The following is a 27669-nucleotide window of genomic DNA, read 5'->3' on the forward strand; positions in this document are numbered from 1 at the left end:
TATTACTACATCACAACCCTATACTTGGGGAGTGAACAAGTTTTTGGCGCCGTTGCCGGGGACTGATAGTTACGATTTTCTGAAATTAATTGGTTTTAGGATTAGTTTAAGATTAGGATTTTATTAACCTTAGTTTTTATTTATTTATTTATTTTTATTTGAGTTCAAAACTAACTTGTTTCCTGTTTTATAGGATCTGGATATAAGTTTCTCAATTGGTAATCCCTTCCTAATCTCTCTACTTTTTCATATTTTTAGAATTTAGGTTATTTCTTTCCCTTCTTAGAAATTAACTTTCAATTTTTTTTTTTTTTTTGTTTTATTTTAGTAACTTTCTAATTCTAACACTTTTAGAAACTAATTTTGTTTCCTAATTTATTTTTAGAATATTTGTTTAGGAACTAACCTTCCTATTTTGTAGGCCTTTAAGATAGAAATCTCTAATTCGGTACACTCCTTCCCTACTTTCTATTTTTCAATTCTCTTTTAGTAATCTACTTTCTAGTTTAGGACTCTCTTAACTTATTTTAGAAATTTTCACTTTCTTTTAGGAATACTTTCTTTTAGAAATTAGCTTACTACTACCTTTATTTTAAAGGATTGTTCCTCTTCTTTTTAGTATCTAACTTATTTTTGTTTTATTTTGCAGGTCCTTAACTTAAGAGCTTCAATTTGGTAATTCCTTTCCAACTCTCCCTCTCTTTCTTTCTAGATTTTCTTTTCCTTTCTTAGGATTAGGTTTTTAATTAAGGGCTGCGAGTGTTTCCATGCCCAAGTGGGCCCGTGGCGACACTCGACGTCTCTTGACTGAAGGAGGATTGGTGGAGGGGTTGACTATCCATCGCAGGACTAGACACCGCTCAAAATCCCCTGAGTTAACTGAGGTTATGGCTGAAGACCAACCTCCTCTACTTCCACCAAGGGTGGAGGATACCCAAGATGAAAATGAGGTGCAACAGGCACCCCCGCCTCGTACTTTACGAGATTTTCTACAACCGGCGGGAGTGAGTACGCCCTCATGCATGATTTTTCCTGAAAACACAGGACAAATGGACATCAAGCCAGGAGTTATCCAACTCCTTCCCAAATTCCATGGACTTGAATCTGAAAGTCCATAATTACATTTGAAAGAGTTCGATGAGATAATAGCTACATTATGTTTTCCTAATGTATCTGAAGATACAATTAGGCTGAAACTCTTTCCTTTTTCCTTAAAAGAGAAAGCTAAGACGTGGTTACATTCACTGCGTCCTAGATCCATTGGCACATGGAACGATATGCAGAGGGAATTCATAAAAAAATTCTTCCCACATCATAAAACAATTACCCTCAGAAAAGCAATCATGAACTTTGCCCAAAAGGAAGATGAAACATTCTTCCAATGTTGGGAAAGGTTCAAAAATTTAGTCAGTTCATGCCCACAACACGGATTTGAAACGTGGCGCATTACAAATTTTTTCTATGATGGACTGACATCTTCCATGCGCCAAATGGTCGAGACAATGTGTAATGGAGAGTTCATTAATAAAGATATCGACGAGGTATGGGACTACCTCGATAGTTTGGCTGAAAAAACACAATCTTGGGACTATTACCCAAAGTCGAACACCACGTCTAGGCCGACTCAATTAAAGGAGAAAGGTGGATTATATCTCTTGAAAGAAGAGGATGATCTCAAGTGTAAAGTGACTACACTCATAAGGAAAGTTGAGGCCATGGAAGGAAAGAAGGATAAGGTCAATGAAATTGTTTGCGGCATCTGTGATTGCAACATTCACACAACTGAAAACTGTCCTACAATACCTGCCTTTCGAGGAGTGTTGAATGAACAAGCCAATGCCGTAAATAACTATCAAAGACCTTTTATTGGACCTAACTCCAACACATACAATCCTGGCTGGAAAAATCATCCAAACTTTAGTTGGAGGAATGGACAAACGGCGACTCCTCCAGGTTTCTTCAATCAAAATCCAAATCAAGTGAAACCTCAAGAGGAACCGGTTCAAAATCCCATACAAGAGCCGGCTCAAGCAATGCGGGGAATTACAGATTTTATGCAAAAGATAGATTCTCGTATGACGGTTATAGAAAAGGGGATGCTTCCTGCACAACCTCTCCCCAATCCTAAACCGCAATACGAGAATAATGATCCCAGCTCTTCAAATCAGATGGGACATGCTAAATCCATCACCACTCTTAGGAGTGGGAAGATCATTGATAAAACTCTTCCGGTTAGGCCCGAAAAGCCTCAAGAACCAAAGGAGGACAACAATGATGGATCCAGTGATGCCCCACAAAAAGTGGAACCGGAACTTCTAGAGAAGCCAGTTGCTCCATTCCCCCAACGGTTGGTCTCACCAAAACCTCTCTCTAACTCTCAGGATATCTTAGAGTTGTTGATACAGGTTAAAGTCAACAGTCCTCTGCTTGTTGTAGTTAAACAGATACCTTCTTATGACAATTTCCTAATTGTCTTTTGCACGACCAAGAGAGGGAAAATTATTCAAAATATAATCTTCTTAACCGAGAAATTGAGTGCATCCTGAAGCAAGACGTGCCGCAGAAATTCAAGGATCCCGGTAGCCCAACCATATCATGTGTAATCGGGAACCATCGAATTGATCACGCACTTCTTGACTTAGGAGCGAGCGTCAATTTGATTCCCTACTCGGTATACAAACAGTTAGGTTTGGGTGAATTAAAACCCACCCTAACCACACTACAACTTGCTGATCGCTCTGTTCGTGTACCAAGAGGGATAATTGAGGATGTGTTGGTCTAAGTTGATAGATTTTACTACCCTGTAGACTTTATCATCCTGGACATTGAACCCATCAATAACATGAGCACTCAGATTCCTGTCATTCTTGGTCGCCCATTCCTTGCCACATCAAATGCAATTATCAATTGCAGGAATGGTATCATGACTATGTCTTTTGGAAATTTGACATTGGAGTCAAACATTTTTTTCAATAACGGCAGCAACTCAGAGGATGATGACGATTTCCACGACATTAACATGATTGACTCTTTCGTGGAAGATACGACACCTCTAACCTTATCCTCCGAATCTAGAGACGTGCCTGGCCCACTCCCATGATTTTGATGATGACATGATTAGGGAGACGTGCGCCTTGCTTGATACTGCACCGGTACTTGAAGTTAACCGATGGAGGCCACAATTTGAAGAATTACCACAAACTTATGTAGTGCCTCTACCGTCTAACCTCAAACCGCCGAAGCTTGACCTAAAACCTTTGCCCTCTGATTTGAAATATGCATATTTGGGTCAAGATGAGACATACCCGGTGGTGATCTCTGCCCACCTGGAGAAAGAACAGGAGAGTATGCTTATATCTACTCTCATTGAGCATAAAGGAGCCCTGGGATGGACGATAGCGGACCTCAAAGGAATCGATCCCTCGATTTGTACTCATCACATATACCTTGAGGATAATGCAAAAACCGCTCGGCAACCACAACGTAGACTAAATCCCAACATGAAGGAAGTGGTTAAGGCCGAAGTTCTTAAACTATTGGATGTGGGTATTATATACCCTATATCTGATAGTCAATGGGTGAGTCCAACTCAAGTGGTTCCTAAGAAGTCCGGAATCACCATCGTAGCCAATGCTAATAATGAACTCGTGCCAACTAGAGTCACTCTTGGTTGGAGAATGTGCATTGACTACGGGAAGTTGAATACGTCACGAGGAAAGACCACTTCCTTTACCATTCATTGATCGGATCCTGGAAAGGTTAGCTGGTCATTCCTATTACTGATTTCCTTGACGGGTATTCGGGCTACAACCAGATAGAGATAGCCCCCGAAGACCAGGAAAAGACCACATTTACATGTCCCTACGGCACCTTTGCCTATCGAAGGATGCCATTCGGACTATGTAATGCCCCTGCCACCTTTCAGCGATGTATGCTTAGTATCTTTTCTGATATGGTGGGGCAATATCTAGAGGTCTTCATGGACGACTTCTCTGTTTATGGTCCATCTTTCAGCAAGTGCTTGGAAAGTCTTAAATGTGTGCTGAAAAGATGTGAAGAAAAGAACCTGGTACTTAATTGGGAGAAGTGCCATTTCATGGTTCAGAAGGGAATTGTCCTTGGGCATATCATCTCGTTCAAAGGAATCGAGGTAGATAAGGCAAAAATCGATCTTATCTCTAACCTACCTCCACCCAAGAACATCAGAGACGTGCGATCCTTCTTAGGACACGCAGGATTTTACAGGCGATTCATAAAGGACTTTAGTCTTCTCTCTCGTCCTTTATGTAATCTTCTTCAAAAGGATGCTCCGTACGAGTGGTGAGCAATGCCAGGAAGCTTTCACCAAGCTTAAGGGCACGTTAACCACGCACCTATCATGCGGCCACCCATGGAGCCTTCCTTTTGAACTTATGTGCGACGCTTGATTATGCTCTTGGGGCGGTCTAGGCCAGAGAAAGATAAGAAGCCCTACGTCATTCATTACGCGAGTAGAACTCTATACCCACGTGAACTACTCGACTACGGAAAAGGAACTCTTAGCTGTAGTGTTCGCCTTGGACAAATTAAGGTCCTACTTGATCGGATCCAAGATCATTATATACACAGATCATGCGGCACTTAAGTATCTTCATTCTAAGAATGATTCTAAGCCCGCTTGATACGATGGATCCTTCTACTCCAAGAATTTGATTTGGAAATTAAAGATAAAAATGGAGTAGAGAACGTAGTGGCTGATCACCTTTCTCGCCTTAATACCTCGATTCCCTTGAGGCGACCCATATCAATGATATGTTCCCGGATGAACAACTGTTTTGAGTCTCCCATTCACCTTGGTTCGATATTGCTAATTATCTTGCTACGGGTGCTATACCGGACACAGTGGACTGCGAAGATAAGAAGAAATTTTTCACCGAGGTGCGCAACTTTTCTGGGATGATCCTTACTTATTTAAATATTGCCAGACCAAACTTCTAAGGAGATGGTACGCAGGCGATGAGCATCGAGCGTCATCTCCTTTTGTCACTCGAGGCTGTGGTGGTCACTTTTCTGCTAAAAAGACCACGGCCAAGATTCTGCGGTGTGTTTTACTGGCCCACTATGTTAGGGACACTCATGAGTTTTGCAAAGCTTGTGAGCGTTGTCAGAAGTTGGGAGCATTGTCCCGTCGAAATATGATGCCTTTGAATCCCATCCTTATCATTGAAGCATTTGATTGCTGGGGCATCGATTTCATGGGACCATTCCCCCAATCGTTTGGAAATCTGTATATTTTGCTCGCCGTGGATTATGTCACTAAATGGGTCGAAGTGATTAGTGTCGAAAGAATGACCATCGCACGGTCATTAAATTCCTGAAAGAGAACATCCTTTCTCGATTCGGAACACCTCGAGCCATCATTAGTGATGGGGGCTCACACTTTTGTAATAGACCATTCGAGAGCTTAATGAAGAAATACGGTATCTCTCATAAGGTGAGCACCCCATACCATCCACAGACAAGTGGACAAGCTGAGATTTCTAATAGGAAAATTAAACACATTTTGGAGAAAACGGTTAACCCTGATCGTAAGGATTGGTCAATCCGATTGATCGATGCCTTATGGGCATACCGTACTGCCTTTAAAACTCCTATTGGAATGTCTCCCTTTAGACTTGTCTATGGGAAAGCTTGTCACTTGCCTGTAGAGCTGGAACATAAAGCATACTGGGCGATCAAAAATCTTAATTTCAATCTGGACAACGCTGGCTCGCTACGTAAACTTCAATTGAATGAACTTGAAGAAATCCGGAATGATGCGTACGATAATTCGAGAATTTATAAGGACAAGATGAAAGCATTTCATGACCAAAACATTTTGCGAAAATCATTCACGCCTGGTCGAAGGTCCTTTTGTACAATTCTCGATTACATCTCTTCCCGGGTAAGCTTCGATCTCGTTGGACCGGCCCCTACATTGTTGTTACTGTTTTTCCTCATGGGGCCGTTGAGATAAGAGATCCCGACAATGGTAAGGAATTTAAAGTCAATGGCCATCGATTGAAACCATTTGTCGAGAAATTTGATTCAGAGGACATGTCCATGCCTTTGACTGATCCTGTTTACCAGGATTGATCTCCTAGTCTGATGGAGGTATAGGTAGGTTTCTTGTTTTCTTAGGCAGAGTAGTTGCTTTATTTGTCGGTGAAGACGGTAAACTTAGCGCTCCTGGGAGGCAACCTAGCTCTTCATCTCATTAGTTAGTTCAATGTTTGTGGGTAACATTACTGCAAACCCTCACGAGACTACAACTCGTCCACTAGGGGTAACCTAGGGGTTTAAAGGCTTGTTGCATACGCTAAATGTAATCGAGAGCACCTACGAAAGTGGTATAGGTAGGATTTTATTTTGTGTCATTTTTGTTGCCTTTTCTCTCGTGCTGATCGGTGCCCAGGCTGTGATCTCTTGAAAAGTGTCTCTCTATGCATCATCCAGGTACTATCTTCCCATTACTTCTCATTTACTCATTTTGTCCTATGTGCATTGCATGCTTATTTCTTTTACATTGAGGACAATGTAGATTTTAGGTTGGGGCTGGGAGATTAGGCTTCCTAATCAGTATGTTCCTAGTCATGAGCAGGGATTGTGGAAATTTTTAAAAAAAAAAAAAAAAAAAAAAAAAAAAAAATTTTCTAGAATTTCATATGAATTTGAAGCGATTTTAACGGCCATCTTGGATTTAGAACTACAAGATGCGTGATGTTGGTACGTTATGACTCTTGGATTCAGTTATCTATTAAATTTCACAACTAAGATTGAATTATTAATCCATTATTAGAATTTTTAAACATTGATTGAGTCATGATCTCACAAGACACATCTTGCTTTCACATAAAGGTTTCAGTTTGATATGGAAGGGTTAATTTGGTAATCACTAAGCTTGAAAGGAACCAACCTGAGAATTTGAAAGGATTGGGCGAATGGTTTACACCATAGGTTTACTCCCTATAGGTGTAGATTTAATTCCCTATGAGATATGTGAAAATTTTGGGTGTACAGTCTTCATCATAGGTTTGCTCCCTGTAGGTGAGGATTTGATTCCTCTTCTTAGCATTACTTTTAATGAAAAAAATCAAAAGCTGAAGGAATGAAAAGATGATCTGTGAGGCAAGTATTGGTTATCATGAATCTTCTTATTAGTTACCAATGATATCCTTAAATATCAAGGTGAATCTTAATGTTGACAAATCGAGATTAGATTATGCATTCATAGATCTCAATGGTTAGAATTTTTCTAATTAATGGAATAATACTTTGAACTTGATTATGAAGTTTACCATGTACTGGAGTCTAGGAGAAAGTAATGCCCAACATTCATGAATCTTAAACTTCTAGTATCTGGATTGTTCCCTAAAATCATTCGAGTTTTTAAAAAATTATGATATAATTCTCAATTTATTTTTCGCATACTTTGCTCGGGACTAGCAAAATGCTGGTTGGGGGTTGTGTTGAGGGTCAAATATTGCATATCAGACCCCATTTATTACCTGGATTTATGAGCATGACTCTGTTTAACGGCTTGGTTTAACTGTGTATGTGATACAAGGTGTAATTACGAACTGAGACTAAGAAAGGGTGTTTAAAGCTGCGATTTAACGCTCTGATGACACCAAGGCAAGGGACGGACCCCAGGGGGCCAAGATCATCGAATTTACACACCGAAGATCAGCGAAAATCGAGAAACTGAAGTTCAAGTGGCCCAAAATTGGTTCATAATGAAAGATCACAGGGTTCCCACTATCCGTTCAGGTCGAAACTTCATACATGCCCTGAGGGCCATAAATTAACCGTACAATTCGAATTTCATCCGTTCGATCCCTGTGGAAGTGACCCAACGGATAGATCAGCCCATAAACCATTACTTTTGGGCCCACCTGCTATTTGGATATTCTTAAAAATTGGTCTCAACGGGTTAAATGAGCTGACAATATGAATGGATGGAGCGGATTTCTTACATACATCAAGTGGGACCCACATGTATACTGAGTGTACATAAGGTGCACGTGCACCAGCCGTGCACCCTTACAGCCAAAGTCGGTCAGCTCACGCTGACCGACTGCTTCTTCTCCAGATCCAAAAACGCAACAGCGTTTTCACTGTCGTCCGCCGGTCCTTCTCAGTGGGGCCCACTCGTCAACTGGAGTGATGATCTGAACCGTCCATTGTATCAAGAGGGTGGGCGTGAACATCGCCTAGGTGGCGTAATCTCAGAAGATAACGGAGAGTGGATTTCAACTGTTAAAACGGATGATTAACGGTGGAGCGAAAGAATCAGTGGGCCACACGGAATTCAATATAGCCGAATCTTACTGGTTTTTCGACGCGAATCGAATGGTCGGAGTGGATTTTACACACGGCACCAACCAGAGGTTCGCCGCCTTCACAGCGCCCGACCGCGCACGCTCTGCTGCGTAACAGAGGCTGCGGACGACCTTAGTGGGCCATCATCACGGACCAAATCATCAATCCGGTCCGTCCATCATGTAGAGGGACTCAATATTGTCAGAACCATGCTGACCGTTTTCAGCCATTCACGCATACGTGGCCGCTACAACGATCACAAAAGGACCGTTCGAATAGCGTTACAACAGGAATTCTTCCATGGGCAGCATCAACAAGGATCAAAACAGACCATGTTCGGTCGAAATTCTGAGGAGAAGCTGTTGGACGGCATGGATCTTTCAAATGATAGAAGAAATGGGCCCACCATCGTCCCAGCGCAGGCCATGCGTTCAAACAGAACCTGGGCGCTGCTGTTTTCATGGCTGCGTAAATAAACTCGCAAGGAGTCTCCAGCTTCCGCTACCTAATCCTACCAGGACTCGACAGCAGTCCGGAAGAGAGATTCCTTTGGGGGACGATAGTTCTATAAGAGAAGGAGTTACGGTTTGGTTGAAAGGAGGAAGGAGAGTGTGGCTGCTGTGCGTACTGGAACGGCTGGAGCAGTTGCTGCTGCTGTGTACGGTCAGGGAGAAAGATGGCAGGAGTGGACGAGCTAGGGAGAGAGAAAGAGGAGCAGAAGTTTGGTGGCTTGGGTTTGGGTTTTGAACGTGAGGAAGAAAAGGAAGAAGAAAAGTGGCTAAGTTGGTACTGTGCTATATTTATTTTCTTTCATTTTAAATTGTTTAAGAGATTCATCCACATCATGCCAATGTGTGGCTGAACCTCTTAGCTGGGGCTAAGAGGTGAAGCTTGTGGTCTGATGGGAGAAACTTTGCTGGTGCCTATTGTTTAGATGGACTGATATTGATTTTTGTTCAAATTAAAAAAGAGTACTTTCAGTTATTTTTAAGGGTTTGTTGTGACTGAAATTACAACGGATCTGCGATGATTTTGAGTATTTCTTTCTTCTTTTTGATGCTCATGACGTCAGGAAACCCTGTTGTTCACCATAGTCCCCTGGGCATGGTAGGATGACAGTACCCTTCCTGATCTTCATACATTGTTGAATGGTTGGTAATTAGTTTAATCTTGTTGTTTACTTTGTCTCCTGGGCATGGTTAGATGATGGAATCCATTCTAATTCATACACCTTTCATCTCTTGAAACCTATATCAATGGCAGTTCAGGAAATTTTCATAATTTGGGATCCTGGCATACGATCTCCCTGATCTCTACAAGTGGATCCTCTGAATCCCCAGTTCCCTTCCTTTGAATTACTTAAGTTTTAGATAATTATTCCACAAATTATTCCCTAAGTTTTATTTGATTTAGATCGCATCTTAGTCTAGTTCTAGTTCTGCTTGATTTCAGATAACGTACAGGTATCAGTCCCTGTGGATTCGACCTCGGTCTTACCGAGTTTATTACTACATCACAACCCTGCACTTGGGGTGTGAACAGAGCTACAGATCTAGCCATATTATTTTTTTTTCTTACACATTTGTTGAAGCTTTCAACAAGGTAACTTCCTATTTATGCATATCAGAATAGTCATCAATAATAACCACAACCTATTTGCAACAGGATGGTCTGTCCAGATATTATTTTTAGAAGCAGCGGCAGATATTTAGGATATTTTTGGGAATTTTTCACAGTGACACATCCCCCCCTACAGCAGTCAAGTATTTGCAGAGAGATTACAGTTGGCTATTCCCTATTGGAAAAGAATTCGCAGTGAATAGACCCTTGTACTCCTGCGGTGGTTTGTTTGTTATTGATCAGGTCCATTAATCTGATGGGTCTCATAAATATGACGGGGGATAGTCGTTGTTATGGGAAAATCTGGGCCGATCCTGATATGAGTAAACTCGACTCGGCTGATTGGGCGGCCTCGCCAAAAAAGGTATATCCCGACCCTAATTGAGGAAAGCCCGACCCGGTCAGTTGAGCGAGTTCACCATAGCAGGTCGGATGATAAAACTAAATGAGCTGAGTCATGGTTCGGTAGTGGCTCACCTACCCCGACCTGGTCATAATAATCAATGTTTAGCTTTTAAGCTCTTTTGTAGAGCTTTCACATCAGCTTGGAACCTGAAAGAAGCCGTTACACACTCCACCCGTTACCTTCAACCAGACCCTTGTTGATGAGCGACCAGGATCAACCCACCCATGGGCTCGGACTGTCGCGGGTGAGACCTAGGCTTTAGGGTCGGCTTGGATGAGGACGTAGTCCACAATCACGTTCAGGAATCAACTCCAGTAACGTACGTGAAGAGTGGTTTCCGGTGCATGATCGCGAGGTAACCGCCAATATCAGCATGTGCATCATTCACGCCTAATGGCGCTAGTTGTGCCGAGAATGACGGACATGGTCACTCCAACCAAAAGGTATAAATAAGGGATGCACCAACAGGAACAGGGATGTAAAATCTCTCACCTAAACCCCCATCTACACTACTTAAACCCAGATTCTTAGCTTGACTTTGGCATCGGAGGGTCTCCGACCCTAGCTAGGGTCTCCTGCTCTAGCTAGGGTCTCCTTTGTCTTCCTCCTGTGAAGACATATAGGGCTAGGCGTGAGTGCTCGGAGCTTGGAGAGGGTGAGCCAAATTTCTGCATCAATAGTCATCTTTGGCAAAATTTTCAATGATACTTTTTTTTTCTTAGTTTTTCTCTCAAGTCTTCTATTTGGTTATTTGAACATTCTAAGGTGTGTTTGGAAAAATTTTCAATGATAGTTTTATTACTAATTTTCTTTTATCTTTGTCTCCCAAGTCTTTTATTTGTGGGCCACTAATATAAGGGTCAAGATCTTCCAATCTGTGAGGTTTTGAGGGTATCTGCCATAGCCAATGGAGTCTGTTGTATCAAAAGTCTGGATCAGTGATCCATGGGTCCCATATGCAATGAGTGGGTGCGTTGGACACTTGACATGAACCAACAAGTCCTACCTTACTCTTCATGGCACACGTGGTACCAACCGTACACGGCTTTCCTGCCCAAGCCTTCTGCAGGAAGTTCTTGCCCAGAAAACTTAGGTGGGCCTACTGTGATGTTTCTACACAGTGAGCAGTATCCAAGACTCAATTGGGCCTCACTGAAAGAAAAGGTGGTTAGGGAAATTCCTACAGTTGAAACTTCCTTGAAGTTGTCAGTGATGTTTGCATGCCATCCATACTGTTGTTAACGTCATTCCTACTGGGAGGAACTGAAAACAAAATTATTAGCCTAATTCAAAACTTCTCTGGCCCACGAATGTTTTACTGTAAACATTCGCTCCTTATCTTTTTAGCTTATTTAAGTATTAGAACCAGTTTATTTTTAGCCCCATCTCATAAAATAATCTCAAAATTCGGATGAATGGGGTGGATTTCTGACAAACATCACAGTGGCCCCCACCTAAGTTTGGAGGAACTTATGCAGAAGTCTTTATCAGTAAATCCGCGTCCCACAACTCCTCGCTTACCCTTCACGGCAAACGTGCTACTAACGATACGTGGATTTTCTGCTAAAGTCTTTCCAGGCAAGAACTGCCTGGGATGCCATGTTTTTTTTTTTTTTTTTGGGTTAGCTTGTTAGTACACACCCAGGTCAGTACACACACTCCATGTTAGCCTGGGATGCTACTTGGGGCCTACATGATGTTTCTAAGAAATTCACCATGTTCATCCGGTTTTTCAGTTCATTTTTGCAGATGAGACCAAAATTCAAGTGGACCTACCACCGTTGAAACCTTCCTATACTCTATCTTGAAGTTTATATGCTATATTTAAACTGTTTATAAGTTCATTCCAACTGGAATGAAGCGAAAACATAAAATTATTAGCCTTATACTAAACTTTCGTGGCCGTACAAATATTTAAATGTTAGTCATTGAATCTCCACTATTTCTTCTGGTGCAGCTGCCTTGAGTTTTGAATCCACTTTATTTTTGGTCTAATATACTAAAATGATCTGAAAAAACGGATGAACGGGATAGATTTTTCAAAAACATCATTGTGGTCCCCACATACCATCCCAGCGAGGCATGAATGTGGCTAGTTTGGTTGAAATATTCTCTTTAAAAGGACAAAATATTGTTTGGCTAAATGAATTATTTCATTACTCTTTGTGATATATATATACACACATATTTACAAATTTTACAGAGTCAATCAAATATTATCCTAACTAAATATAGTTACAGATTAGCATGGAAGGGATTTTACAAAATCAATAAAATATTATCCTAACTAAATATAGTTACAGATAAGCATGGAAGAGATTTGTTGCTAGCTGGACTGATTTGCTGTGCTGGACGGAATCTTGGATGGTGTATTCTCTACATACCCCTGCAAGATGGTGCTCCCATTGGAGACGCCAATCTTGGACCAAAGAAGAGATAACTGTTGGTGAGACAGTGGTTTGGTGAGAGCATCGGCAAGCTGATCAGTGGTGGCAACATGAGCAACACGAAGGAGGCCCTGAGATACTTTGTTACGAACAAAGCGAAAGTCGATAGCAATATGTTTCATGCGAGAGTGAAAAACTAGGTTTGAGTACATATAATTTGCCCCCACGTTATCACAATAGATGACTAGTGGTTAAGAGACTGGAACTTTGAGTTCATGTAGTAGCTATTGAATCCAAGTGAGTTCAAAAGCAGTGGAGGCGATAACACGATACTCGGCTTCGGTGGAGGAGCAATCAATTGAACGTTGTTTGTGGGAGCTCCAAGAGATGACATTGCCACCAAGATAAACAATATATGCAGTGGTGGATATGCGATCATCAACATTGCCAGCCCAGTCAGCATCCAAGTAGGCATAGAGAGAGGTGGGCATGTTCCGCCGAAGGAATAAACCATGAAAAATAGTACCTTTGAGATAGCGCAATAAGCGCTTGACTGCTGTTCAATGTAAATCCGTGGTTATGCATAAATTGAGAGAGTTTGTTGACGGCAAAGCATATGTCCGGACGAGTGACAGTGAGATATTATAATGCCCCTATGACACTGCGATATTGGGTAGCATCGGCCGGAGGAGAGCCATCACGAAGTGTAAGTGAAGCAGTGGTCGGAAGAGGTGTGCTAACGGCCTTGGCTCCATTCATATGAGTCCGAACAAGAAGATCACGGACGTATTTGTGTTGACTAAGGAAAAGACCGTTGGTAGTGTGAGTAACCTCAATCCCAAGAAAGTAGTGAAGTGACCCCAAATCTTTGACAGAGAACTGCTGGGAGAGAGCATTAATGAAGCTAGAGACAAAGCTTGCATTACTACCTGTAACTAGTAAATCATCAACGTATACAAGAAAATATATGATAGCACCGTTGCAGGTATAAATGAAGATTGAGGTGTAAATTCAAAGGAGAGCAAAAAGGAACTAAGCTCTTGGTACCAAGCACGTGGGGCTTGCTTGAGGCCATAAATTGCATGCCAAAGCTTACAAACATGGGAGAGAAGTGTTGGATCAGTGAACCCCGGTGGTTGAGACATATAAACCTCTTCGGAGAGGGAGCCATGAAGGAAGGCATTATTTACATCAAGTTGATGTATTTTCCAATTGTGGTGAAGGGCAAGGCTAAGTACAATCCGAATAGTAGTGGATTTTACAATCAGACTGAAAGTCTCAGTGTAGTCAATACACCATCCAAAATTTATTTTTGAGAGGATACAGCCACACATATTTGGTAAAATGATCAACAAAAATAATATAATATTTAAAATTATCCATTGATTCAACCGGAGTCGGTCCCCATACATTAGTATAAATGAGATCAAGCGGACCACGACTTTTAAGAGAAGATGCATGAAACAAAAGTTTATGGCTCTTAGAACATTGACAGGAGGAACACAAGGTAGAGATAGTAGACAAAGATGATAAGGGGGAAGAACACTGCTTGACAAGATATTGAAGGGTGTGAGACGACGGATGACCACGTTGTTTGTGCTAGTCTTGCATGGGAGCCTTGACACCAATCATGGCGAAGGGCTGAGCAGCAGAAATGCGCACACTCGTAGGCCATTCATACACATCATTTTTATTTGGGCCGCAGATGAGAATCTCCCTCGTGCGCGGGTCCTTGACAAAAAAATGAGAGGGAAAAAATTCAATAGATGTAAGATTAGTTTTACAAAATTGAGAGACAGAGATAAAAAAAAAAATTGCATGGAAGGAACACACAAGGTATTGAATAAAGTAAAGGATTTGGAAGGACTTGAGAGAGATGTAGATCTAGAGTGAGTAATACGTAAACCAAAGCCATCACCAATAACAATATTGTCAGGTCATCATAGGGGGAGTGAAGGGATAAATTTTGCAAATCAGAGGTGACATGATTTGTTGCAGCAGAGTCGACAAGCCAAGGTTGAGAAGCAGAAAATCAGGTGACTGTGTAGTTGGCTATTGGTTTCGGATGGGAGAAATGACGAGCCTAAGGGCATCGTTTGGTAGTGTGGCCCTATTGATCACATAGTTGACAGAACCCTTTGTAGCCATGGCCTTGAGAGAGGTTGGTTTGCTGATTTGGATTGTATGAGTTCCCTTGATTGGTATAATGCGAGAAGTGATTGGAACGATTGGAGTTGTATGGAGAGCCTTGATTAGTAGGGAACCGAAATTGTTGGGACCGACCACGAGTACCACCACGATTGATGGGAAAATGGCGAGGAGAATTGTTGCTTGTACGGTGAGTTGCATTTGAGGAAAGCACTGGGGATTCACTGCGGGCTTCTTGTCGTTTGCGATAGGCTTCATAATCAACAAGTTTATCATGTAGATCTTCAAAGGAGATGAGATTTTTCCAAGCACGAATGCCGGCAGTGATTTCTTTAAATTCATCACCAACTCCATTGAGGATGTGAATAACATAATCATGATCAAGTAGAGGAATATCAATGAGAGTTAACTCACCAGAGATGACCTTAAGGGTTTGCAGGTATTCAGTAATAGACTTACCATCACGGGGTCGAGTGAGTCGTTCCTTGAGACTCATAACACGTGAGCGAGAGCAATTCACATAGGCCTTTGAGTTTGTCCCACGCTTCTTTGGAGGATTTGCTAGATGCAATTAGGGTCGCAATTGAGTTAGAGACTGAGATACAGATAGCATGTAATAGAAGTTGATCTTGGCGCTTCCAAATAATTGATGTGATTGAGTTGTCAGAAGGACATGGTTTTGAGCCATCTATGTAGCTTATTAGGTCATAACCAATCAAGAGAGAATCAAATTGGGCACGCCATGTTGGATAGTTTAAGGGCATGAGTTTGAGAGGGAGTTGTGCATTAGCAATGGCGATTAATGACGCGTTTGAATCAAAGGAAGCTACAACGGATGTAACCATGGGAGTTGTGGTGATTGATTCTTGTGCAGCTATTGATGAAGGATCAAGGTTTCTCATTAGAGATGGAGGCTCTGATACCATAAAATGACAAAATATTATTTGGCTGAATGAATTATTTTATTACTCTTTGTGATATATATATACACACATGTTTACAGATTTTACAGAATCAATCAAATATTATCATAACTAAATATAGTTACAGATAAGCATGGAAGAGATTTTACAGAATCAATCAAATATTATCCTAACTAAATATAGTTATAGATAAGCATGGAAGAGATTTGTTGCTAGCTGGACTGATTTGCTATTAATCTTGGATGGTGTATTCTCTACCCTCATTGCAAGCAATGATAGGAACTTTTGCCTCGCATTTCCATCACCCATTTGTAGACTTATTGGACACCATTCAATGACCGATTAATAAAGAAAATTACACAGTGGGACCCATGATTTGAACCTTCCTATTAACGTGCACGAATGAATTCATTCACTTTGACTTATCTAACAATTCCACAGCACATGAGAATGGATTTTTTATTTTTAAAATTGTAAAAGGGGCGGCTAGTTGGTACGTACACGGGTCTCTAAATTCGTCCTTTCATCAATACCACTGGTAGGCTGAAACGGAAGCGGATTGCGTTGAGTAACTCAGTACGTTTAGTGTAGTGACTACACTCTGTGAAGTTCACCATGATTTATGTATTTTATCCACTCCATCTATCCATTTTACCAGATAATTTTAATGCATGTGAAAAAAATTGAAGCTTATCCAAGTCTCAAATGGACTACACCACATGAAACAGTATTAATTGAACTTCTACCATTGAAAATTTCTTGAGTGTCACAGAAGTTTTGGATCAAGCTTATATTTATTTTTTTTCCCTTCATCCATGTCTGTATGATCTCATGAACATATTGGATGATAAATATACATCACTGTGGGGCCTAGAAAGGTTTCAATGGTAGAAATCATTATACCCACTGTTTACTGTGGTATGATCTCCTTGAGCTTTGGATATGCTTCAATTTTGGTCTCAACCCTTTAAATGAGCTGAAAAAACGGATGGACGGTGTGGATAAACCACATACATTCATGGTGGGCCCAACTTAGTTTACTAGTACTATAATATCATGCTGAATAAACTCAGTACGCAATCCGATTTCGGCTGAAACCAACGTTGGCGGGAAACCGTCGTTTCGGATCGAGATAGGATGGTATGTCCAAACATTCCCATTCACTCATAGTGGGACATTGACATCAAACCATTGGATAGCTGATGATAGGACTCAACGTACTGATGGGGCCCACCAAATAATTGATTGTCATCATCTCATACAATAGCTTAAAAACTGAAAAATAAAATAAAATAGGACCTTGACTCTACTAGATTTCATCAGGGCTGGAGAAAAAACTCAATTGGGACATGACTCAGTCAAAAATTGAGAAAAACTCAGGTAAAGCTGTGTGGGCCCACCATGATGTGTGTCGAACATCTACCCCATCAGTCAGATATATGCACCATTACATGGTGGGCCTTGGGCTTAAAAATCAAGTCAATCCATGACTTGCGTGGGCCGCACCACATACAAAAGTTGAGAGGGTTACTCTCCCATTAAAAATTCATAATCATTTGTTGGGCCCACTGAGATGCCGTTCACAAATCCAGCCCATCCATTATGTGTGTCCCACTTGGATGAGGGGTCTGACCAAGTTTCATATGCATCTAAGTTTAAGGTGGGCTCCACATATTGCTTTTATATGTTTTATGCATATCTTCACATGATTTTAGATGTTATGGCCCACTTGAGTTCCGTATAAGGCTGAATTTTAGGATATCCCATAATTTAAAGGGGACCCATCAAATGCACGATGTTGATGTTTGATCCACATCATGGTGGGTCCCACACAGCTCGACCTCATGGGAAGTTCCATAGAATCATTTCCGTGTGTACATACTCACCTACGCACCTATGCACGGGCGCACTTATGCACGTGTGCACCTTTGCACATGTATCATGGGCATCTAATCCGAATGGTACATGTGATGCGGAATCCCATGAAACCCCTAAGAACAACTTTTCACATGGATCTAAAATTCTGGTGGGCCATAGCAAAGAGAAATGCAAATCAAGGGAGGAAAATGTTTTCATTTTTCATGGCCCATCAAAGTTTTGGATCAAAGTAAAAATTGAGTCTGGGGTTTCATAAGGTGCTTCTTCACGTGGACCGTTCAGATTTTAGAGTCACATCACATATGATGAGTTCTCAAAAAAGTTTGCACGAGTTTTGTGTGAACTGGTGTGCAATTGAGCATTCTGATACACACACACACACACACACACACAAACACACGCGCGCGCGCGAGTCAAGTTTCAAATCGAGTTGAGTCAGTGCTGAGTTAAACTTCGGGTCAAGTTATTAGGTGACCCGAACTTGACTCGGTTTGAGTTCAGATTGGACGAAGTCTACTCGATTCAGATCGGCTCACTCACTTGTTTCAGATCGAGTTGGGTCTAAACAAGTAGGACGATTCAAGTTTGCCGAGTCCAGTTGTCTCGTGTCCAGCTCTAATGGTTCAGCCCACTGTTTGCACTGGATTGTATATTCTATCAGTGTTGATCCATTGACGAGAAAGAAATGATTGTATTGAAAGTTCACATACAGCCTAAATTTCAATCAGTGCACTATTTAACATCAAAGGAATATATATAGTTACACTGAAACAAAGGCCTATTTGATCACATACATCTTGTTGTAGCTTGCCATTGAATGAAAATACAAATGAAATATGATAAGAGAAGAGGCATTACAATGACATGATAAAATCAACCAAACTCTCTAATGACTCATATGAAGAGCCTCCTTTCTCTAAACAATGCATTGCATTTTCCTTTAGATCATGTACTCTCTCTCTCATCTCCTCTCCTTCAATCTCCACCATCAATCTTCTTATGGCCCACTCTATCTCACCTCTCTCGAACCCATTCTCAAGTTGCATTCCCACCCTCCAAACATGGCTCACATACCTAGCATTCACCTTTTGGTCCCATAAATAAGGAGAACATAACATGGGGACCCCTTCACATATGCTCTCCAACGTAGAATTCCAACCATTGTGTGTCCAAAATCCTCCCACTGATGGGTGCGCCAGAACTTCTGGTTGTGGGGCCCACTTAATTATCTGCCCTCTCTCCCGTGTCTTCTCTTCAAACCCTTCTGGTAGTTCGACCCAATCATGGCCACTGATGGAGCCAGGCCGGAGAACCCACAAGAAAGGCTGGTCACTATTGGCTAGACCCCAAGCAATCTCCTCCATGTGTGTTTTATCAATGGAAGCTGAGCTCCCAAAGCTGATGTAAATGACGGACTGTGGCACTTGCTTATCTAGCCATGCCATGCAGCTGTAGTCTTGTGTTAGTAAGCTGTTTGATGCTCCCTGTGAGAATTTGTAGAGTGGTCCCATGGCAATGAGTGGAATGGGATGACGATCTTCTCTAACTTTTTTCAGTGCAGTTGATTCAAGACCATCGAATGTGTTCATGATGTAACCCAAAGAGGACATTGTTGCATTCTTCATATTGGTCCACAAGCGCTCAAACGTATCAGGATCCGTCGTGCTGAAGTCTGGAATGTCCTTGATCCTCAGCGGCGGAATCTCAGGAATAAGTGAATCTGGCTGACAATCTGCTAAACACGGATTCATTAATATGTTTAAAATAATCTACACATTGCTTTTGTTTAGAGAATTAAATGTGTGTGTGTGTGTGTGTGTTTTATAGGTAAGTTCCATAGTCAGGCCCACCAAATGAATGTTCATGATCACTAAAGGGTGGCCCCAACAAGAGTGTCCCAAGCTATCTTATTTGTTTCATTTTCTCTATAAACGATCATTAATGCTATGTTTGGTTGTATTTCAATTTTCTTATAGGTTTTAGACCTACGTACTGTGTGGGTGTAAATGGGCCCAACTGATCTGGTCCGTGGCTTGTCCAAGACCAGCCTGGCCCAATGGCTAGATACTTGACCCACGCGAGTCGACTCATACTCAGTTCCATCCGTAGAACTGCTCAATGAAAAATTTTAAGTTTTTTTTTTTTTCCAAAAGTAGTGAATATATATCATGAACAGACCTTTACAACTCACTTGGGCTAATGCTAGGCGAACAGGCTCAGGCAGAGGCCTATCGTAAAAGGGAAAATAGAAAATTATTTACTTGGACTTGGCCCAAAAATTGGAGCCATATGAATGACACCAAGACCCACCTTATCTAGGAAAATTGAACCCTTGATCGCAGGGAGGAGCTCAACCACGTGACGAGCTAGGAAGGAAAGCTGGAGCTCGGACCCCAAACGGGCCATACCATTCGCAGGGCCCCCAGGATGGCTGAACTTGAACATCCTGGTGTCCCTCATCCTATCAATTTTCAGCAACCAGTACTTCCAATGCCAACTTGGCTCCGAATAGCCGTTGAGGAGGGCCACCACGATCTTAGAGTCGGATTCGACCACCACCAATGAAAATTTTCAAGTTATATTGTTAATTACATCATCCCTATGTATGTCACATATACAACTCAATATATGCAATTGTAAACTGTCCAAATCATAGGGTCTAATGTAGATGGAGCATCGTTTAAGAATCGAACTAATAGAATGATCCTGGCCATCCATAGGGTGGATGCCCCACATAGAGGCATGCTTCATCCACATGGGCCTGCAATTCGGATACTCTGGATTGCTATACAGGTGCACCAAGTGTACGGTGGGTGATAGACTAAAACTCCAAAAAATAGTGGTGAACTATCGCTATAACTTAGCCCATTTGATGACTTATTGGATTCCTTTCAAAATACCCTCAGCCACACACTTTCACCATGAAAGGGCAACGGTCCCTGGAGGGCTGTTTGGATGATGCAAACTCACTGTCACATATGCTGTCTTTTGCATGTGGTATCATAGCACACATGCATGCTGATTGGCACACCAGGAAAATCTGAGGTGCTTGAAGATTGACGATGGCATACGTATGGCCTGTATGAACTATCCTCAATTTTCTCTTTTTGTAAGAAAAGGTGCTTCACAAACAACATAAAACGCAGGATATAGCATCCAAACAGCCCCCCCCAAAAGGATTTAATGATGTTTTTAGCTGTACCATTTAAATCAAGATTTGTAAAAATGTATAATAAGATTTAAGAAGTTTTACACGGCACATCAAGATTAATTAATTCATTTTCAAGAACTTCCTTGATTGGAACCAATCAAGATTTGGGAGATGTCCAAACGGGCCCTAACATGTACACATACCTGTGATGGAAAGAAGTCCATTTTGTTGTAGAAAGTCCAAAGACGACATGGTGGCATAACATGCGGCACTACTGGTGCCTAACAAAATTCTTGGGAGCTTCAACTGATCGGCAACGGCTTTAGTGAAGTGAAAAAGCTCATCGGTGATGATGCATGTAACCGGGCCATGCTGGCTGTCCGATATCAATCGGGACAAACGATCATGGAACGGTGCTTGGCATGTGTCGTTGAGGATGGACACAAGGGTTAAGGGGTCCTCAGTCCAAAGCCGATGGTCTGATAAGCCGTCGGGAATGGGCTCAAAGTTGAAGTTCGGGAAGTTGGATGGATTAGGAGAGTTGGAGTGAGTATGAATTACCGTGATTGAGAATCCTTTGGAGTGTAAGATAGTTCCCAGTTGAAGCATGGGATTGATGTGTCCTTGAAATGGGAGTGGCAAAATAACCAAATGATGGATTTTCTTTTCTTGGATTTGTACCTTTTTCGATTCATCCATTGGAAATGGCTAAATGACTCTTGGGCTAAGAAATGAATTCTCTCCCATACATATAGAGGGAGTTATATGATACTATTGCAGATTATGATGTTTGTTACACATGCGACCTAAAGTCATGCACATGGCATAGATTAAGTCAAATTAAACCATTGTGGACCCCACTGTTGATTTTGGAAATCAGACTAGTTGGATGATCCTAACCTCTGATTAGAAGTCATTTGATTGTTGCAATATGATCATTGGATATTTTTAACCGTTCGGTAAATGTCCGCCTATCTAATAATAATATATTCAATTGTGTGTAATCTTTTGTTATAGGTACATTTCAGCATAGATCCATTATTTGGACAGTTTAATTTGGATTATTTATATCCATGGCTGTTATTTTTAACTGATTAAGTGCCTATAATCCATCACACGGAAGCATCAAAGGTTTTTGTAATTGGTCTTTGCATATGTCACGGACGACTAGGAATAGTAGGAAGCGGATTGCTTCCGACCCCCACCGGACATAGCAAAGTCCGGGCGGATTTTTGTAGGGCCTACCGTGATGTATCTGGTTATCCATGCCGTCCATCCCTTTTCCCAGATCATGATATGACATGACCCAAAAAATTAGGTTGATCCAAAGCTCAAGTGGACCACAATGAGTACTATGCATGGCTTGCATTAAATGCAAGAGTCATCTCTGGTGTGGCCCACTAGAAGTTTGATCCCCTCTCATTCTGTAACATGATATGAGAAAAGGGATGTATGGCGTGGATAACAGATACATCACGTTGGACCCCCACACAGATCTACCCCGATGGTATCAGACGCAATCGGCTTCCGTATGGTAGGTATGCGACTAGGAACAGTTAAAAGACTCGGTCCAACCAGGCTGACTCACCCTTTATCTCCTACTTTAGGCGGCTATGGGACCACGCACTCCACCCAACTCCAGCCAGCTAGCTGGTGTCTAAGCTCTGTCCACCCCACCATGATGTATTTGTTTTATCCTTGCCGTCTGTCCATTATTCTAGATCATTTTAAGCCATGATTACAAAAATGACGCACATCCAAAACTCAAGTAGACCACACCAAAGGAAACAGTGGGTATTGAACTCCTACCCTTAAAAACATTTTAGGGGCCACAGAATTTTTGGATCAAGATGGTATTTGTGTTTTGCCTTCATCTTCATGGGAATTACATCATGAACATGGTTGGATGGCATATATAAACACCACGGTGGATTCCATCAAGGTTTTAACGGTGGGCATTTCTATCCTTATTATTTCGGGTGTGGCCAACTTAAGTTTTTGATCGACCTTAATTTTGAGCTCATGTCCTGTAATGAGCCGTCAAATTGATTTATCGGAGTGCATATAATACAGACGGTAGGCCACAAAGAGTTTAGGATTACCGGGATTCATCTAACTCTGGTCCAAATGGCAGGGATCTTGGTGGATTAGAGTGCGTGTAGTATACCTATTTACTTAGTCCGTACAAGTGGAGACCTTTGTTTGGTGATCAGGTCCATTAATCTGATGGGTCTAATAGATATGATGGGGGATGGTAGTCTTTGGAAAATTTTTGAATGATAGTTTTTGTTATGGGAAGATCCGAGGCCCTTCAATTCCGAGGTTTGATGCCACGCTAATCAGATCAGATACATAAGAGTAAAACTGGGCTGATTTAAAGGATGATGCTCGGCTCGGCCTCAGTTGAGCTTTAACATTGAGGTTGTCGGTTCGGAGTAATCTAAGATCAAGGCAGTCAATATGAAGATCATACCGGAACTTACTCGCAAGACCTTGGGTCGTCCCACTTGCACCATCGGAGACGAATCGTTCAATCACTCACATCTGTATCAATCGTAGCTAGGAAACTCAACTTGACAGGTTAAGTCTGTCACCTACGTCAGAGCTCGGAGGAGAGATTTCTAGAATACTTGACGAACAAGTAAGGCCGAGTCCATCATAAGTCCAGGCCAGAGTCCGGCTCGGATTCGGGACGCGGTCCTCACTTAACAACTCAATGGCAAAAGTCCATACGTATGTTAGTGTAGGTCCGAGGCTCGAAGTTAGGGCTTCTCTGGCCTGAGATTCCGAGCTGAGGCCGAGGCGGGATGTGGATGCTCCATGCGCTAAACTAAGAAACTACCTTAAGCAGACACGACCGATTGTCTCGCACGTAGATACGCACAATACGCTGCACGATCCCTGGATTATGGATAATATGATCATAGTATCCCATTAATTGAGTGGATCGTGCCGAGATTAACGGACCCGGACTGTCCGATAATCAGGTATAAATATAACGAGACTCCATTGCTACAGGTACACAAGATCTCACACCCTTTCTTTACAATCAACTTAGACTCAAATTCCCTTGACCTGACTTAGGCATCGGAGGGTCCCTCAGCTTAGCCGGGGTCTCCTTTGCTCACTCTCTATGCAGGATCAGGGTTCTCTAGAGGTTCACCATACCGAGTGGAGGGAGGTCCAGATTTTGACCTCAACAGTTTTATTATTATTTTTCTTTTTTCTTTTTGTTCTAAGTCTTCTATTTGGTTATTTTAACATTCTAAGTCGTTTTAGCAAAATTTTCAATGACGGTTTTATTATTATATTTTGTTTTTCTTTTTCTCCTAAGTCTTCTATTTGTGGGCCGCTAATGTAAGGTTTAGGATCTTCCAATTTGTGAGATTTTTTGGGCATCCTCCATAGCCAATGAAGCCTGTTGTATCAAAAATCTGTATCAGTTATCCATGGGCCCCACATCAATGAGTGGGTGCGTTTGACAGTTGTCGTGAACCCACAACTCCTCCCTTATCCGTCACGGCTTACGTATGCTACCAACAAAGATCAGATTCATACGTCCAGTGGGCCCTACGGTACATTAGGCACTGAGGAAATATTGCAAGGATTTTCCTATCTATCTGAGGCATGAATGTGGCTGGACTTTGGTTGAAAAATATTTTTGCAAGTATATTGTTGATGTCTTAAATTTGTGAGCAACAAGGTCTATTGATGCTATTGATATACTACATGTTATCGAGCAGAGGTTGATGGCATCGACAGATGCTCAATCCTATCAAGAAAATTCAAAAAAATTTAGGTTGGTTGCTAGAACGTTTTAGTGTTGCAACTTGATGTCATCAAAGTAAGTTTAATGACATCGATGGTCGTCAATGGCATCGAAGGTCCCATCGAAGATACGCACAAAATTGCGTAAGTGCAGAATTTATTTCCTATTCTAGTTGTAACACTATATATATATAAAGTGTAATCAGAATCTGAGATAAAGAGATGTGTATTAGGGCTCTCTAAAGCGTTCCTAAGGGTTCAAGGGTATAGTTAGGGCTAGAGCTGTACACAAGTCGAGCTTGGCACATCTCGACTCGGCTCGGCTCGGTCCTTGGGCTTGATTGGCCAACTCGACTCGGTTCGATCAACAGCTCGGGCCAGTTCGAGCCAAGATTGAGCCTGTGCGGCATTTTCTCAAACATGTGGAGTGCACGTTCAATTTCTCATTGTATGTAAAACAACAGCAGTAGTTTACAAGTGTTTCATCAAACACTTAGTAAGCAACATCAAAATCGAGATAAAAGTATTTATTTCATATCCATACCTTCATCGCCACCAATCAACACTTCATTGAGTCATTTCGTCAAACACTTGGTGAGAAACATCAATATCAAAATAACTGAGTCACTAAATTGGTTCAATTTGAGTTGAGTCGAGCTCAGACAAGCTCAAACTCAGTTTAAAATTTTTTCGAGCTCAAAAAATTAGGTCAACTTGGTTCGAACTCAATTTTGAATTGAGTCGAATCGAGCTTTTTTTAGTTGAGTCGAGCGAGCTAACCGACCTAACTCGATTTGTGTACATCTCTAGTTAGGGCTTTTGAAGTAGATTTGAGGCTTGTTAGAATTGGTAAGGCTCCATCTCTTGTAATTTTTGTATTTATAGTGCATTACTTGTCGCTTTGCGTAGTGTTTTTTTTTTCCAAAAGGGTTTTTTCATATAAAATTCCAATTATTCTTGTTTAGACTTGGTTGTTCAATTGCGTGTACTTTGCTTGATTCATCTCTGATTGTTTCTGCAGTTTTTAACAAGTGGTTTTAGAAATAACGTTGGGAAGCATATCAAATCTGAAAGCAACATATCAATGGCATTTTACTTGAAGTTCGATGTACAAAAATACTCTAGCAAAAATAATTTTGAATTATGGAAAGTTAAGATGAATGATATCTTAGTTTAGCAAGGATTAGATGAAGTTCTCCTTGAAAAGTGACTAGAATCTATGATAGAAGATGAATGGAACAAGATGGATAAGAAAGCTAGAACTACTATCCAATTGTGGTTAATGAATGAGATCCGTTAGAAAGCTTCAGTTGTTCAATATGAAGAAATCTCTTGAAAATCACTTGTACTTAAAGCTCTAGTTATTAAATATGAGGATGACAGATGGGGTTGATGTTGAAGCCCACATTATTAACTTTAACTAGTTGATTTGCACATTGTTGGATATGGATGAAACCATGAAAGATGAGTATCAGACATGCATTTTGTTGAATTCTCTCATACCTTCGTATAAGTCATTCAAGGACTCTTTGTGCACAGGTAGAACGACCATTAGTGTTGAGACTATTATTTCAGCTCTTCAGTCAAAGGCGATGAGAAAGAAAAATGGTGACATGGGTACTTCTACAGATGCACTGGTTATGAGAGGGAGAAATTCTGAGCGGGATAGTAGATCTTCACGATTGAGGTCCAAATCCAAGGGCAAGGGTAAAGGCAAGTTAGAGTGGTGGAATTATGGCATGTTAGGGTACATGAAGAAGGATTATCAGAATCCTTAGTCAAGAAATGAGAATTCAGATAGTTCTTTTAGGGAATCCAATATTGTGGAATCCAGTGAGGAAATAAATTGTAGTGACGTGCTGATTGCATCAAAATCTGGGTATTTTGACGAAGAATAAATTTTGAATACAAGGGCTTCGTACTATATGACTCCTCATCGGAGTTGGTTCACAAGTTATAGTTAGTGTGATGGTGGTCAGGTGTTTATGTGCAATGATAATGCCTGTAAAGTGGTAGGCATTGGATCAGTGTACATCAAGATGTTTGATGGTATTAAGCGTATCTTGACCGAAGTGAGACACGTTCTTAATTTGAGAAAGAGTTTCATATCTTTAGGAGGACTCGAAGCGCTTGGGTGTAAATTCACTGGTTTTGATCATGTCCTTAAAGTTTCAAAGAGGACACTCGAAATCATGAAGACACAGAGAAACGGAAACATTAACAAGTTGATCGGGAGTACTTTATCGGGTGGAGCTACAGTGTTTGTCACGGATTTCATGTCTGCACGTATGTGGCATGCATGCTTAGGCCACATGAGCAAGCGGGGCATAAAGGTACTTTCTAACTGATGTTTAATTCCAGTTTTTAAAAGCATTGATTTTAGTATATATAGGAATTTTATATTGGTAAACAGTCAATGTTGTCTTTTAAGTCTGGAAAACATGTTTGTAAGGGGATTCTAGATTATGTGTATTCTGATGTATGTTAGCCGGTACCCGTGGTTTCTGGTAGAGGGTTATCATGGTTTGTTACGTTCATTAATGACGATTTCAGAAAAGTGTGAGTTTATTTTATGAAAAATAAATTAAATGTTTTCACCAACTTCAAATAGTGGAAGGCAATGGTTGAAAAATAGTCAGGGCGAAAGGTTGTATTAAGGATGTATAACGGTGGGGAATTCACTTCTTGAGAATTCAATCAGCATTGTAAAAATAAAGGGATTGTAAGGCACAACATAGTGTGTCACACACCAAAGCAAAATGGTTTGGCTGAGTGAATGAATTAGATTCTCTTGGAGAGGGCTCGATGCATGATTAGTAACGTTGGGGTGATAAGTAATTATAGATTAAAGTCATTAACATGACTTGTTATTTGGTGAATTGGTCCCCTTCTACGAGTATTGAATGTAAAATTACAGAAAAAGTGTAGAGTGGCAGCAGGTAGACTACTTGGGACTACATGTATATAGTTGTGATGCTTACTCTCATTTACCATCAGTTAAGAGAGACAAGTTGGATCAAAGGGTTAAAAAGTATATCTTTGTCGGCT

General features: G+C 41.2%; 1 protein-coding gene and 1 non-coding gene across 2 annotated transcripts; both read right to left on the bottom strand.

Moving 5' to 3' along the window:
- Positions 1–1325: 1325 nt before the first annotated feature.
- Positions 1326–1432, bottom strand: LOC131247503 (small nucleolar RNA R71). The gene has a single exon (XR_009171791.1). It is a non-coding gene; the product is annotated as a small nucleolar RNA R71 (small nucleolar RNA).
- Positions 1433–18416: 16984 nt separating this feature from the next.
- LOC131246258 (UDP-glycosyltransferase 76B1-like) lies at positions 18417–21589 on the bottom strand. Its single transcript, XM_058246190.1, has 2 exons — positions 21057–21589; positions 18417–19434 (listed from the first exon to the last, which is right to left on the bottom strand). Exons 1-2 carry the CDS (start codon positions 21550–21552, stop codon positions 18557–18559), a joined length of 1374 nt encoding a protein of 457 aa, XP_058102173.1. The 5' UTR covers positions 21553–21589; the 3' UTR covers positions 18417–18556.
- Between the last annotated feature and the right edge of the window lie 6080 nt (positions 21590–27669).

The sequence above is a fragment of the Magnolia sinica genome, chromosome 5 (genome assembly GCF_029962835.1).
Source record: "Magnolia sinica isolate HGM2019 chromosome 5, MsV1, whole genome shotgun sequence".
Taxonomy (NCBI): domain Eukaryota; kingdom Viridiplantae; phylum Streptophyta; class Magnoliopsida; order Magnoliales; family Magnoliaceae; genus Magnolia; species Magnolia sinica.